Source organism: Cherax quadricarinatus, chromosome 1 (assembly GCF_038502225.1).
Source record: "Cherax quadricarinatus isolate ZL_2023a chromosome 1, ASM3850222v1, whole genome shotgun sequence".
Lineage (NCBI taxonomy): Eukaryota > Metazoa > Arthropoda > Malacostraca > Decapoda > Parastacidae > Cherax > Cherax quadricarinatus.
In genome coordinates this window covers 37,913,834-37,930,390 of record NC_091292.1, presented here as the reverse complement: position 1 = coordinate 37,930,390, position 16,557 = coordinate 37,913,834, and the positions used below count along the sequence as shown (strand labels likewise).

Sequence of the window (16,557 nt, the reverse complement as noted above, 5' to 3'; positions counted from 1 at the left end):
TATTCAGTTAAACTAATATAATCTATACAGTCCACAATTAATTAGTAGCGCTGTACTTGAGGGTGCTATCCAATTCATACTGGTCTCGGATAGATATGGATAAGATTGTGAGGGTCGAGGGGCCACCTGCAGTGACCAGAGGTGGTTAAGTTTTCTCACATGTCTACACGGGTGACTAAGGTAAACAATATAGTTGTTGTCTCCCAATGAGATTACTCGTATGCATGTAATGTTGAGGTATGTACAAGTAATCACCCCTATAAAATTTTCCATAGCTTCAGTTATTTGCAGATTTTTCCTTAGAACCTAACTAATAATTGTTCGCGGAAATCCCCACAAATTCGAGGAATTTTCTTTTTGCTTTTTTCATGACAATGTATAATTTATTATGCATTTTAATGCTAGATATAAAGAAAAATATTTAATAATACTGTAACACAAATATTAATGAAAATTCAGCAAAACTTCCATATAAAGCAAAATACTTTTACTAAGTTAAATTATTACCATATACAGTGGACCCTCGTTTTTCATAATTAATCTGTTCCAGAGAGTGTGACTGTTATCAAAATTGACGATTTGCAAATACATTTACCCTATAAGAAATAATGTAAATCCAATTAATTTGTTCCAGACACCCAGAAGTATCAAAAATTTTTTTCATCTTAAAGATAGATTTATATGCACAAAAGAATGAACATTCAACATGACAGTTACCTTTATTGAAGGCTGTTGTTGATGAATGGAAGACACGGAGAAGGAGAGAGGTTATTGTTTGGAAGTGGAATCCCCCTACATAAGGACTCTAGGTCACTTCAGGGGTCACTTCCCTAGCCACTTCCCTAGCTTAAATATAGATTTACATGCAGAAAAGAATGACAAATAAATGTAAAGCACTAATAAAATGTATAAATGTACATTTAACATCACACTTACTTTTACTGAAGACTTGTTGGTGTATGGCAGACGGGACAGAGGGAGAGGAGGCAAGTTAATTGTTGGAAAATGTGACTCTAACATCAACTCTCCGGCTTACTTATCTATCACAATTTAACTAATATGACATAATAAACAATATTAATAATATAGAAATGTGAAATATACTCTAGAATGAATAAAATAAGTCATTATGTATGTGTCAGAGGTATTCTGTTGGTGTTGTTGGGTGTATAAGGGCCACTGAGAGCATAAGCCGTCCATAATGGTGATGAAGCAGCAGCTGACGCGCTGGTGTTTTCTGTAGCCCTAAATAACTCCAACAATATTGGAGGAGTTAGTAGAATCGCTGAATCACTGAAGAAGGCACCCTCTACCACCATCACAGCCACTACCACCACCACTACCAACCACTCTCTACCACCGTCACAACCACTACCACCCTCTACCACCATCACTACCACCCTCTACCACTATCACAACTACTACCATCACTACCACCTTATACCACCTTCTACCACCATCACTACCACCCTCTACCACTATCACAACTGCTACCACCCTCTACCACCATCACTACCACCCTCTACCACCACCACTTTCGTATTTTTCTACAAACTTTTTTTTAAATTATATGTGTTTCTCACATTATTTACCAAAGGGCTGGCACTAGAAGCTTTCTTTGGAGCCATGGTGACTTATTTAGCAGTTGCAAGCACTAAAACGAATGGATTATTATGAAATGTATCATATGAACTTGTGGGATCATCCTCACTCACTGATAAACAATGGCACACTGGCTGGGAATGGAGTGTGAGGCGGCTTAGGGCCTTGTGTATGCGTCCCAGATGAACGACCATTTGCAAGTCAAAAGGGTCCCCTGTATTTACCATACATACACCAAAGAAAACAGGGGAACATCAGTATTTTACATTCTAGCACTATGGGAGACAGCAGTACAGTAGGGCCCCACTTATATGGCAGGTTAGGTTCCAGGCTATTGCTGTAAAGCAGAAATTGCCATAAAATGGAACACCTTTTTTTCCCACTTTCAGTTTACCTGGAGTTTACCTGGAGAGAGTTCCGGGGATCAACACCTCCGCGGCCCGGTCTGTGACCAGGCCTCCTGGTGGATCAGAGCCTGATCAACCAGGCTGTTACTGCTGGCTGCACGCAAACCAACATACGAGCCACAGCCCGGCTGGTCAGGAACCGACTTTAGGTGCTTGTCCAGTGCCAGCTTGAAGACTGCCAGGGGTCTGTTGGTAATCCCCCTTATGTATGCTGGGAGGCAGTTGAACAGTCTCGGGCCCCTGACACTTATTGTATGGTCTCCTAACGTGCTAGTGACACCCCTGCTTTTCATTGGGGGGATGTTGCATCGTCTGCCAAGTCTTTTGCTTTCGTAGTGAGTGATTTTCGTGTGCAAGTTCAGTACTAGTCCCTCTAGGATTTTCCAGGTGTATATAATCATGTATCTCTCCCGCCTGCATTCCAGGGAATACAGGTTCAGGAACCTCAAGCACTCCCAGTAATTGAGGTGTTTTATCTCCGTTATGCGTGCCGCGAAGGTTCTCTGTACATTTTCTAGGTCAGCAATTTCACCTGCTTTGAAAGTGCTGCTAGTGTGCAGCAATATTCCAGCCTAGATAGAACAAGTGACCTGAAGAGTGTCATCATGGGCTTGGCATCCCTAGTTTTGAAGGTTCTCATTATCCATCCTGTCATTTTTCTAGCAGATGCGATTGATACAATGTTATGGTCCTTGAAGGTGAGATCCTCTGACATGATCACTCCCAGGTCTTTGACGTTGGTGTTTCGCTCAATTTTGTGGCCAGAATTTGTTTTATACTCTGATGAAGATTTAAATTCCTCGTGTTTACCATATCTGAGTAATTGAAATTTCTCATCGTTGAACTTCATATTGTTTTCTGCAGCCCACTCAAAGATTTGGTTGATGTCCGCCTGGAGCCTTGCAGTGTGTGCAATGGAAGACACTGTCATGCAGATTCGGGTGTCATCTGCAAAGGAAGACACGGTGCTGTGGCTGACATCCTTGTCTATGTCAGATATGAGGATGAGGAACAAGATGAGAGCGAGTACTGTGCCTTGTGGAACAGAGCTTTTCACTGTAGCTGCCTCGGACTTTACTCTGTTGACTACTATTCTCTGTGTTCTGTTAGTGAGGAAATTATAGATCCATCGACCGACTTTTCCTGTTATTCCTTTAGCACGCATTTTGTGCGCTATTACCCCATGGTCACACTTGTCGAAGGCTTTTGCAAAGTCTGTATATATAACATCTGCATTCTTTTTGTCTTCTAGTGCATCTAGGACCTTGTCGTAGTGATCCAATAGTTTAGACAGACAGGAGCGACCTGTTCTAAACCCATGTTGCCCTGGGTTGTGTAATTGATGGGTTTCTAGATGGGTGGTGATCTTGCTTCTTAGGACCCTTTCAAAGATTTTTATGATATGGGATGTTAGTGCTATCGGTCTGTAGTTCTTTGCTATTGCTTTACTGCCCCCTTTGTGGAGTGGGGCTATGTCTGTTGTTTTTAGTAACTGTGGGACGACCCCCATGTCTATGCTTCCTCTGCATAGGATGGTAAAAGCTTGTGATAGGGGCTTCTTGCAGTTTTTGATGAACACGGAGTTCCATGAGTCTGGCCCTGGGGCAGAGTGCATGGGCATGTCATTTATCGCCTGTTCGAAGTCATTTGACATCAGGATAACATCAGATAGGCTTGTGTTAACCAAATTCTGTGGCTCTCTCATAAAAAATTCATTTTGATCTTCGACTCTCAGTCTGGTTAGTGGCTTGCTAAAAACTGAGTCATACTGGGACTTGAGTAGCTCACTCATTTCCTTGCTGTCATCTGTGTAGGACCCATCTTGTTTAAGTAGGGGCCCAATATGTGGATGTTGCTCTCAACTTTGATTTGGCATAGGAGAAGAAATACTTTGGATTTCTTTCGATTTCATTTATGGCTTTTAGTTCTTCCCGCGATTCCTGACTCCTATAAGATTCCTTTAGCTTAAGTTCGATGCTTGCTATTTCTCTGACCAGTGTCTCCCTACGCATTTCAAATATATTGACCCCTTTTAGCCGCTCTGTTATTCTTTTCCATCGCCTGTAAAGGGAGCGCCTGTTTCTTTCTATTTTACATCTACTCCTCCTTTTTCTTAGAGGAATAAGTCTTGTGCATACATCGAGTGCCACCGAGTTAATCTGTTCTAGGCATAGGTTGGGGTCTGGAGTTTACCTGGAGAGAGTTCCGGGGGTCAACGCCCCCGCGGCCCGGTCTGTGACCAGGCCTCCTGGTGGATCAGAGCCTGATCAACCAGGCTGTTACTGCTGGCTGCACGCAAACAAATGTACGAGCCACAGCCCGGCTGATCAGGAACTGACTTTAGGTGCTTGTCCAGTGCCAGCTTGAAGACTGCCAGGGGTCTGTTGGTAATCCCCCTTATGTATGCTGGGAGGCAGTTGAACAGTCTCGGGCCCCTGACACTTATTGTATGGTCTCTTAACGTGCTAGTGACACCCCTGCTTTTCATTGGGGGGATGTTGCATCGTCTGCCAAGTCTTTTGCTTTCGTAGTGAGTGATTTTCGTGTGCAAGTTCGGTACTAGTCCCTCTAGGATTTTCCAGGTGTATATAATCATATATCTCTCCCGCCTGCATTCCAGGGAATACAGGTTCAGGAACCTCAAGCACTCCCAGTAATTGAGGTGTTTTATCTCCGTTATGTGCGCCGTGAAGGTTCTCTGTACATTTTCTAGGTCAGCAATTTCACCTGCCTTCAATTGAAAGGTGCTGTTAGTGTGCAGCAATATTCCAGCCGAGATAGAACAAGTGACCTGAAGAGTGTCATCATGGGCTTGGCCTCCCTAGTTTTGAAGGTTCTCATTATCCATCCAGTCATTTTTCAAGCAGATGCGATTGATACGATGTTATGGTCCTTGAAGGTGAGATCCTCCGACATGATCACTCCCAGGTCTTTGACGTTGGTGTTTTGCTCTATTTTGTGGCCAGAATTTGTTTTTTACTCTGATGAAGATTTAATTTCCTCATGTTTACCATATCTGAGTAATTGAAATTTCTCATCGTTGAACTTCATATTGTTTTCTGCAGCCCACTGAAAGATTTGGTTGATGTCCGCCTGGAGCCTTGCAGTGTCTGCAATGGAAGACACTGTCATGCAGATTCGGGTGTCATCTGCAAAGGAAGACACGGTGCTGTGGCTGACATCCTTGTCTATGTCGGATATGAGGATGAGGAACAAGATGGGAGCGAGTACTGTGCCTTGTGGAACAAAGCTTTTCACCGTAGCTGCCTCGGACTTTACTCTGTTGACGACTACTCTCTGTGTTCTGTTAGTGAGGAAATTATAGATCCATCGACCGACTTTTCCTGTTATTCCTTTAGCACGCATTTTGTGCGCTATTACGCCATGGTCACACTTGTCGAAGGCTTTTGCAAAGTCTGTATATATTACATCTGCATTCTTTTTGTCTTCTAGTGCATCTAGGACCTTGCCGTAGTGATCCAATAGTTCAGACAGACAGGAGCGACCTGTTCTAAACCCATGTTGCCCTGGATTGTGTGACTGATGGATTTCTAGATGGGTGATGATCTTGCTTCTTAGGACCCTTTCGAAGATTTTTATGATATGGGATGTTAGTGCTATCGGTCTGTAGTTCTTTGCTATTGCTTTACTGCCCCCTCTGTGGAGTGGGGCTATGTCTGTTGTTTTTAGTAACTGTGGGACGACCCCCGTGTCCATGCTCCCTCTCCATAGGATGGTAAAGGCTCGTGATAGGGGCTTCTTGCAGTTCTTGATGAACATGGAGTTCCATGAGTCTGACCCTGGGGCAGAGTGCATGGGCATGTCATTTATCGCCTGTTCTAAGTCATTTGGCATCAGGATAACATCAGATAGGCTTGTGTTAACCAAATTCTGTGGCTCTCTCATAAAAAATTCATTTTGATCTTCGACTCTCAGTCTGGTTAGCGGCTTGCTAAAAACTGAGTCGTATTTGGACTTGAGTAGCTCACTCATTTCCTTGCTGTCATCTGTGTAGGACCCATCTTGTTTAAGCAAGGGCCCAATACTGGATGTTGCTCTCGACTTTGATTTGGCATAGGAGAAGAAATACTTTGGGTTTCTTTCGATTTCATTTATATCTTTTAGTTCTTCCCACGATTCCTGACTCCTGAATCTGTGTTGCTTAGTATATCTTCCCAGCTTATATCAGTTAGGACTTGGTTTACTTGGTCCCACTTTATGTTTTTGTTATTGAAGTTGAATTTGGTGAATGCTCCCTCGTGACTAATCTCATTATGTCGGTCTGGGGCTCTGAGCATACATGTCTGAACCTCAATTATGTTGTGATCTGAGTATATTGCTTTTGATATGGTGACATTTCGTATCAGATCATCATTGTTAGTGAAGATGAGGTCTAGTGTATTCTCCAGTCTAGTAGGCTCTATTATTTGCTGGTTTAAATTGAATTTTGTGCAGAGATTTAAAAGCTCGTGTGAGTGTGAGTTTTCATCAGAGCTGCCTCCTGGTGTTATTACTGCAACAATATTAACCATACCCCCGGCCGGGATTGAACCCGCGGTCATAGAGTCTCAAAACTCCAGCCCGTCGCGTTAGCCACTAGACCAGCTAGCCACAATAAGATTCATCCAACTAGGTATATTTCTACACCATAGGAAGGTTAGCACTGGCACCTCTGTGACCACAAATGCAAGTTTTTACAGACGAATCTCCAGCTAGCGTGGCCGTGACGAACTCTAGCTCAAGTCCCTTCACTGCCGTCAACATGACTCAAGAAATCGTAATGACACGATTGCAAACAAACCATACCCATGTTGACGGCAGTGAAGGGACTTGAGCTAGAGTTCGTCACGGCCATGCTAGCTGGAGATTCGTCTGTAAAAACTTGCATTTGTGGTCACAGAGGTGCCTGTGCTAACCTTCCTATGGTGTAGAAATATACCTAGTTGGATGAATCTTATTGTGGCTAGCTGGTCTAGTGGCTAACGCGACGGGCTGGAGTTTTGAGACTCTATGACCGCGGGTTCAATCCCGGCCGGGGGTATGGTTTGTTTGCAATCGTGTCATTACGATTTCTTGAGTCCTGCAACAATATTATTTGCTATATTCCTCCATTTTAGGTGCCTTAAGTTGAAATCCCCCAGGAGCAAGATGTTGGGTGCAGGAGCTGGCAGATTTTCCAGACAGTGGTCAATTTTTAACAGCTGTTCCTGAAATTGCTGGGATGTTGCATCCGGAGGCTTGTAGACTACCACAATGACTAGGTTTTGGTTTTCAATCTTTACTGCTAAAACTTCCACTACATCATTTGAGGCATTTAGCAGTTCTCTCCAAACAAGTGACTCTGCAATGTACAGGCCAACCATCCCCCGCCCTTTTGCCTGTTCACTCTGTGGCATCTGTATAGGTTGTAACCTGGGATTCATATTTCGTTGTCCAAGTGATCCTTTATGTGGGTCTCAGTGAAAGCCGTGAACATTGCCTTTGCCTCTGCAAGCAGTCCCCGGATGAAAGGTATTTTGTTGTTTGTTGCTGGCTTTATACCCTGTATATTTGCAAAGAAGAATGTCATCAGACTGGTGGTATTGTTGGTACTGGGGGGGGATTTTTTTCCGGCATTAGTATCTGTATATGTTGGTTTGGAGTGGAGGCCATCGATTGTGGTTCCACTCCAGGAATGACTGGATTTGGTGTACGATTTCTGCCATTTCCTGCCAGTTTTTTTCCTTCCTGGCATTTAAAAACCTCTCCCTCTTGAGTGGCTGTGGCTACCCGGGTTTTCCCATGGCCTGGATGTTTTGTATCTTTTTGTCCCCTTTAGATGGTGTGCCTGGCAATTTAAGTTATAGCACAGTCTTTCCTGTACTGAAGAGGTACACATTTCAGGGTGAAAAAGCTTACAGGAAGGGAGTTTTCATTTTCCTGTTGTCATATGGGCACGGCATTTTCTAGGGTGGTCATAGTTGCACGTCCCATCTGTTTTTCCAGATTTCCCATGCCTGCAGATACCAAGTGCATAGTATGTGCACAGGCTTGGTTTTCATTTGCCTTGGGTTTCTGTGACTGTATTCCCTGTTGGTGCATGTTTACCTGTCTTACTCCTATCCTCCCTAGCACCAACAATGGAACCTTGACTTACGAGTGCCCCAACATACAAGTTTTTTGAGATACGAGCCGTCAATCGGTCGATTTTTGCTCTGAGTTACGAGTCAGCTCCCCCCCACTTCCCCCTCAACCCAAAACCTGGACACCTCTCTTGTTTATCTATGATTTCATGCTTTAATTCCATGAAAATCATCCTCTTTTTTCTTACCAGCACTATCCTTTACAATCACTTTCTTAGGACCCATGGTTAGAAAAGCAAAATTTGGCCAAATGATTGTCAAAAATATAAGCAAATCAGAAGAGAACTGCTTCCACAGTGAGGTAAACAGTGTTATGGGGCTATGGGACCCAACATGTATTTATGTATCTGTAAGTTACTCTGGGATACCTAATTATGTTTAATTGATGGGGACTCAGCTCTAAATGTCATAAGGGCAGATCACTCTTATGGCTGTAAGGCAGCTGAGTCATGCCTGTTTTTCTCAATATAATAGGTTATACTACAGACACACAAACACACAATTTAAATAAGTAGTTATAAAGTTGTAATTCTTTTTGTAAAAGTAAAATTAAGGTGTGGTAGAATTGTGGTAACAAGAGAATTGTGCTTGGCAACAGTCTTTTGTTTTTGGTGGGTGTGGGAGGAGCTTAGCTAGGCTCCTCCCCCTCCCTCTCCCTCTCCCTCTCTCTCTCTCTGTTGCTGGACTTCAACCTGGCAGGATCTCTGGGTCTTTCTTCTATTTTTTGGGGCATATGTGTGCTCCATGGGTGAGTTTTTATAACTTAAGTTGTGGCCACCATATCCAGGGTGAATAAAGTGTGTCAAAACACTGGTTAGCCCAGAGATTAGTCATGAAGAGAGAAGGACAAAGTTGTCGAGATGCACCATGTGGGAGAACAGCTAAGGAGTGTGTAGATTTTTGTTTTGAATATGTGAGGCTGTAATTGTATATTCTGTACATATCTATTTAGAATACAGTTATATTTTTATAGTAGTTTAAATAACCTGTGAAGAGGGCTGGTGAAAGGATCAGAGACACTGAGGATGATCAGTCATGATGTATTACCTCTAGACAGATTAGGTCATTAACCCCTTCAGGGTCCAAGGCCCAAATCTGAAGTGGTGCCCCAGTGTCCAAGAATTTTCAAAAAAAAAATTTGTTATTTTTTCTTATGAAATGGTAGAGAATCTTTCTGTGAAGGTAATAAAACAAAAAGTACGAAATTTGATGGAAAACTGACGAAATTATGCTCTCGCGAATTTTGATATGTCAGCGATATTTACGAATCGGCGATTTTGTTGACTTTGACTCCCATTTTAGGCCAATTACATTATTCCAGTCAACCAAATTCTTAGCTATTTCACTAGTATTACTTCTATTCTATCGACTGAGCACAAGAAATCGCCAAGTCAACTGTTTCAATTACAAATTAAAGTGATCGGAAATTGTTAATTTGGCCAATTTAACACAAAGTTCAAAATATTCCAATTTCAAAATAGGGTCCAGAATAAACAATGTAGGTATTCCTGGAACTAAAGTAACATTTCCTCTGTTCATTAGTTATGTTTTGAGGCTTTACAAATAAATTCCACTTTGATTTTTTATTCGCATAATGAATTTTTATTCACACCAAAAAATAGAAGATTTACTGTTATGCAATACTGTAATAATTGTATAAATATCATCACTATATTTGTGAATGCATATCAGACCCACCAGCTGGCGTGTACAGTGGACCCCCGGTTAATGAACTTTTTTCATTCCAGTAGTATGTTCAGGTGCCAGTACTGACCGAATTTTTTCCCATAAGGAATATTGTGAAGTAGATTAGTCCATTTCAGACCCCCAAACATACACGTACAAACGCACTTACATAAATACACTTACATAATTGGTCGCATTTGGAGGTGATCGTTAAGCGGGGGTCCACTGTATTAGACGTGTGAGGTCGTTTGTTTACTCTTGAATATCGGCAAAAATTAAACATTTCTGCTACTTTGAGCTCAGTTTCAAGCCATTTCCAGTGCTAAAACCAATCAAAATCATCTCTATTTCTGTAATATGCCTTCCATTCTATCGAATGAGACCAAGAAATCGCAAACGCAACTATAAAAAACATATGAAAAAACACTGCAAATTCGCTGTTTTAATCGAAAAATCATGATTTCATTTTTTTTCTCTCATTATACACAGTGTGCTGCAGGATCTGTTTTATGTGGTGCACAGAGTTGTGGATGAGTGGAACAAACTCCCGAGTACAGTTATTCAGGCTAAAACATTGTGTAGTTTTAAAAATAGGCTAGATAAATACATGAGTGGGTGTGGGTGGGTGTGAGTTGGACCTGACAAGCTTGTGCTGCTGAGTCTGGTGCAGTGATCCATCCTTGAGTGGAGATGATCAGACTGGGTGGGTCATTGGGCTAATACGGGTGGGGACATGGACCTGCTCTGCATGGGTCAGTAGGCCTGTTGCAGTGTTCCTTCTTTCTTATGTTCTTATGTTCTTATAACACAAGGCACAGATCACTCTTTGATATTCCTCGTGTCCATCTCACACTATGCAAAAACTCAATGCACATAAAAGGCCCAAAAATCTGGAATTCACTGCCTGTGAATATAAAAGAAACACTGTTCATAAATTCAAGTCTCTTCTTAAAAATCACTTACTCACCCACAACCAAATAAATACTGAATAATTGTATCTCATAAATGTTTAACCTGTGACCCAATCAAACTTTGTTATTTTTAATTACATTATCTAACAGAATACTCCATTCTACTGAATGCACAGCAACACAGTAAATGACCATATGACCTGTCTTTGAAATACTCATTTGTGCTAAATTGTTAACTGTTTACAACAATGTTTACCAATGAATATATCATTGCTTAGTTAATCTTAAGTTAATTTTAAGCCTGCCCATAATGCTCTGCATACAAGGGGCTTTTGCATGTTACACTTAACCACTGTATTTTCTTGTACTTCTATGTATCATGTTCAAATAAATAAATAAATAAATAAATTCGTACTTTTTTATTGGTCTAAACCCAAACTGGCAGGGGTTAAGTATGTTGTTGGATATAAGGTAGAAGTAAAGTGGCTTGTGTATTATTTTTTTGCATATTTTAGAAAGTAAGGGCAAGTTTGATATAGGTCTATAGTTGTTCAAATCATCTGGATCACTTCCTTTGAGGATTGGGGGTAACCCTTGCTGTCTTGAGTATGGATGGGAAGGTTGAGGACTCTACAGATTTGCTAAACAGTGTTGCAATAATGGGTGACAGCACATAAGCAGCTTTTTTATATATAAATGCTGGCAAGTTATCTAGATCTCTTGCTTTGGTTAGATATAGAGTATTTGGGTAGTTGCCAGTGAGGTAGTCTTTTGGCTGGGTATTTGAGCTAGAAATTTTGCTTGCTAGCTTTGATCCTACAGTAGACAAGAAGACATTAAATTTGATGGCTATGTCTACAGGCTGTATGTGAGGTTCATCTGCTTTGGTTAAGTTTATCTCTCTGTTTCTAGACAGTTTCTTAGAGCCCAAAATTTTGGAGAGGGTTTGCCAGGTCCCTTTCTTATCACCTTTCATTTCAATAAATCTATTTTTATAATACATTTCCTGTGATTTTCATATTAGTTTTGTGAGTATCGATGTGTATTGTTTAGCCAGTCTACTATGAACAGTTTTTCAAGTTCGTGCTTTTTTTAATTGGATTTGAGGATGCTATTTGTTAGCCATGGGCTGTTTAGTCTCTTTGCTATGCTCTGTCTCATGTTAATCAGACAATGCATGTTATAGAGGTTTTTGGTTTTATGTAAAAAAATTTTGAGATCTTTGTCAATATTATTACTGTCAGCTAGCTCTCTCTGCCAGTCAATGCCACCTAGTGTTAATATGAAATTATTTACTGACAGCTTGTCATGCAAGCAAAATGAGATCTTTCTCATGTCTTGAGGCAAATTAGATAAGCTGGTTATGAGAAAGGTGGGGTAGTGGTCTGTAGTGTTGTCTGTGAATATACCTGCTTGTAGGGGAGATATCATGTTGGTCCAGACATGGTCAAGTAATGCGGCACTTGTCTCAGAAATTCTTGTTGGCTTTGTTCAATAAATCAATAAATCTTGCACAAGGGATGAACATGGAGAATATATCATGGCCAAATTTAAATCAAAAGACCTGCAAAAGCCCCTCACAGTTATAAACATCTACTGAGTACCACAGTCAAACATTTACCACTTTAGTGAAAAACTAGGAAACATGATTACTGATGCACACATGAATAAAGACCACCTACTACTAACAGGAAATTTCAACATAAACATACTACACAACCAGGACCCACAAGTAACCGAATTCACAAACACAATGAGTAACTGCCTGTTGCTACCAACAATATCTAAACCTACAAGAATCACTGAGACAAGCATCTCCTTAATAGACCACATCTGGACAAACACCATATCCTCTTTAAAATCAGGCATAATCACAGACAACACTACAGACCACTACCCAGCCTTTCTCATAACTAATCTGGGCAAACTGCCACAAGACATTACTAAAGTAACCTTCAGACTACATAACAAGACAGCAGTTAACAACTTTATAGCAGCTATGAATAACATCGATTGGCAAAATGAGCTCGAAACATACAGATATGAATAAATGTATAAATAATTTTCTAAAAAAAGCCCAATGCCTCTATAACAGATATTGCCCCAGAAAAACTAAACAGATCACAGCAAAGAGACTGAATAATCCCTGGCTAACACCAAGCATCCTCAAATCCATTAACACAAAGCACAAATATGAAAAACAGTATAGAATGGGTCAAATAACTAGAGAACAGTCTAAACATTACTCATCAGCGCTTACCAGCCTGATAAGGTCTAAAAAATTGCATTATGAAAATAAATTACATAACATCAAAGGTGATATGAAAAAACCTGGAAAACTCTATCTGAAATTCTTGGAACTAAAAAGTTAAACAAAAACAAAACAATCAAACTAACAAAATCAGATGAACCCCTACTCACTCCAACCAAAACAGCATACAGACTTCATGTTTTCTTCTCCACCATAGGAAAAAAATCTAGCGAACAAAATACCAAGAACAAACACCCGTCCATCAGACTACCTCATAGGTACCTACCCAAATATGCTATTCCTAGCTCCAACCAACCCCATAGAAGTTATGCTCATCATAAACACCCTTAAAAACAAGGCAGGAGACATAACTTGCCTGCTTTTATGTACAAAAAAGCTTCTCAAGTAATGTCACCAATTATTGCAACGCTCTTTAACAAATCCATTGAATCATCTACCTTCCCAACAATCCTCAAAATAGCGAGGGTCACTCCAATCCATAAAGGAGGTGACCAAGCTGACTTGAATAACTATAGACCAATATCTAACTTACCAATGTTCTCTAAAATCTTCGAAAAATTAATTCATAGATGGATCTATTCCTACCTTATTTCACACAACATATTAAACCCTTGTCAGTTTGGATTCAGGAATAATAAAAGGACAAATGATGCTATTACACACATGCTAGAACTAATATATACCACACTTGAAAAGAAAGAAGTCCCGCTGGGCATTTTCATTGATTTACGTAAAGCTTTCGATACAGTCGACCATGAACTGCTCTACTCCAAATTAATGCACTATGGTATCAGAGGCCACTCCCTCAACTACCTAAAATCATACCTTAGTAAAAGAACTCAATATGTGTATGCAAATGATGCAAACTCTTCCACCCAACCAATCACAGTAGGAGTCCCACAAGGAAGTGTCCTTGGACCACTCCTCTTTCTCATCTACATCAATGATCTACCGAATGCATCACAGCTACTCAAACCCATATTATTTGCAGATGACACTACATGTCTTTTCCCACCCAAACACAGTCAATGCTGCATTAGAGAAAATATCTGCCTGGATGATGACTAACAAACTTACCCTGAACACTGATAAAACCTATTTCATTCAGTTTGGAAACAACTGCAAATGATCCAATTAACATAATGCTAAATGGATCATCAGTCACAAGACTCACAGAGGGAAAATTCCTAAGTATCCACCTTGACAGTAGCCTTAAGTTCCGGACACACACACAACAAATCACTAAGAAAATCTCCAAGACTGCAGGCTTACTATCAAAGATAAGGTACTACATTCCACAATCAGCTCTCCTGGCACTGTACCATTCACTCATATGCCCTTATCTTACATATGGAATTTGTGCATGGAGATCAACAACATCCAAGCACCTAAGACCCCTAATAACCCAGCAAAAGGCAGCAGTAAGAATAACAACAAATTCCCACTCCTGCCAGCATACTCCACCAATTTTCAAAAGTCTGAATCTGCTCACCATTAAGAACATCCATACTTATTCATGTGCCTACTACATACGCATAACAATACATGCAAATATAAACCCTCCACTCAAACTTCTCACCAGCCTAAACAGGACACATGGCCACAACACAAGATGCAGATCTCTCTTTGATATACCTCGTGTCCATATCACACTGTGTAAAAACTCTATGCACATAAAGGGCCCCAAAATATGGAATTCATTACCAGAAGATATTAAAGTAACCCAGTCTAAAAATCAATTTAAGACTCTTCTCAAAAGCCATTTAATCACCCTAGACTAAATGCTAAATACTCAGTACACACTTACTCACCTATGTACTCCCACATCATAACTTCAACAATCACTTTGAACCTTTTATCCATTGTTGACAGGAATATAACTGAATCATTGTTTTCACAAAAAGCATTTTCGAATATAAATATATCTTCGTCTTATACAAATTTTGATTCATTTATAATTAATATTCTACTGTACAACTATGAAATACTGTAATTACTATCCTACTGTACAACTATGACATAATCCTTAGTGTTAAGTAGACTGTAAGCCAATAATGTTAAGTTAGCCCATAATGCCTAGGCATAATAGAGGCTCTCTTTGCATTGCAACCCACTATTGTAAATACAAAATCTCAATGTACTCTTTGCAGAGACATAAAATAAATAAATAAATAAATAAATAAGTTATAGAAGGTAATATCAAGCAGTTGTTCACAGTGTTTGTGAGATCACCTATTGGAGGGTCAGTTGCTTGGATGAGGCTATGTTGAAGTATCCTGTTAAGTATCAGGTGGTGTTTATTCAACTCTGAGTCAGTTATCATGTTTCTAAGGTTACCACTAAAAGTGTAAGAATTTGTGTGTGGTAATCTGTAGACTGCCCCAACTGTTATAGTTTTTTTTTTATGTGAATTTAGCTATTATGTATTCACCATTGTCATACCTTGTGCAATTAAATTTCATACATTTGAGTTCATCACAGTAGTAGATGGCAGTGCCTCCTCCTAGTTGGTCAGGCCTGCAGTTATGTATAGCAGTTTAACCAGGTATGGTAAACATGTTTGTCAAATCTTGTTTGAGCCAGGTTTCAGTAAGAATAATGAAAGTTATATTAGTATTTAGAGACTTCAGTAATGCAAGGAGATTAGTATTAGTCTGCCAAAATGCACCACATGCTTTCTTTTTTGCTCAACAATATTTTATTACATGCAAACTACATTTTGTAAACTGCACAAAGAAATAAAATTTGTTTGCAGTCTTATTCCCCAGGATGTGACCCACAACATTTATCTAGCACCCAGGTACCTACTTACTGCTAGATCAGGGGCAGCAGGTATAAGGAAACATGCCCAGTGTTCCAAGAGTATCGGGATCGATCCCAGGACTTCAGCGTGTGAGCTGAGGACATTATCAACCAAGCCACAAGTAGACACACTTTTGTATACTTATTGTCTCTCAAATTTTTCATCGCAACTGAAAATTAAATTCCTCAGAGAGGGTAAATCATAACTCAAAATTACAGTAACTCAAGGCCAATGTAGCTCAAGAGACCACTGCATTTTTTTAAATGTGCACAATGAAAGTGCTCTTAATATCAGGGGTCTGAACAGTGAAAGGGTTGAAAGGTGTCCATCTGAGAGATACAAACAATGGTATCCTTTTAAAGGATACCAACAGTGGTGTCCTCTTCAAGGTATACCTGATTATGAATGGCAAAAATTATTGGAAATGTACATAAATTCAACATAAAAGATGAAAAAGTCTTACCTATTAGTATAAGGTGCTGGCAGTTGGCAGTGAGAGATGTAATGACGTGTGACTCCAGGATTTCAGCTGCTTCCTCTATGATGACTAAAGGAAAGAATTTTATACAGAGGGTGAGAGAATCCAAGTACTAGCACAATACAGAGAAAAATACTCATAAATAGTTTTCTGCTGTTATGATAATATTAAAGATGTAAGTACAGAAGGGCCCCACTTACACAGCAGGTTAGGTTCAGGGCTACTGCTGTAAAGCAAAAATTACTGTATTACCTGGAGTTTACTTGGAGAGAGTTC

At 40.2% G+C, this 16,557-nt stretch overlaps 1 protein-coding gene across 5 annotated transcripts in view; it reads right to left on the bottom strand.

Moving 5' to 3' along the window:
- LOC128687835 (NFX1-type zinc finger-containing protein 1) overlaps window positions 1–16,557 on the bottom strand; it is a 772,006-nt gene that overhangs the window by 543,159 nt on the left and 212,290 nt on the right. For 4 of the 5 annotated variants that reach the window (XM_070079951.1, XM_070080150.1, XM_070080099.1 and 1 more), the window contains exon 3: window positions 16,267–16,350. The exons of the other annotated variant lie outside the window; for it this stretch is intronic. In XM_070079951.1, the coding sequence (XP_069936052.1) occupies window positions 16,267–16,350 (84 nt within the window). The remainder of the gene's footprint in view (window positions 1–16,266; window positions 16,351–16,557) is intronic. 5 annotated transcript variants of the gene reach the window in all.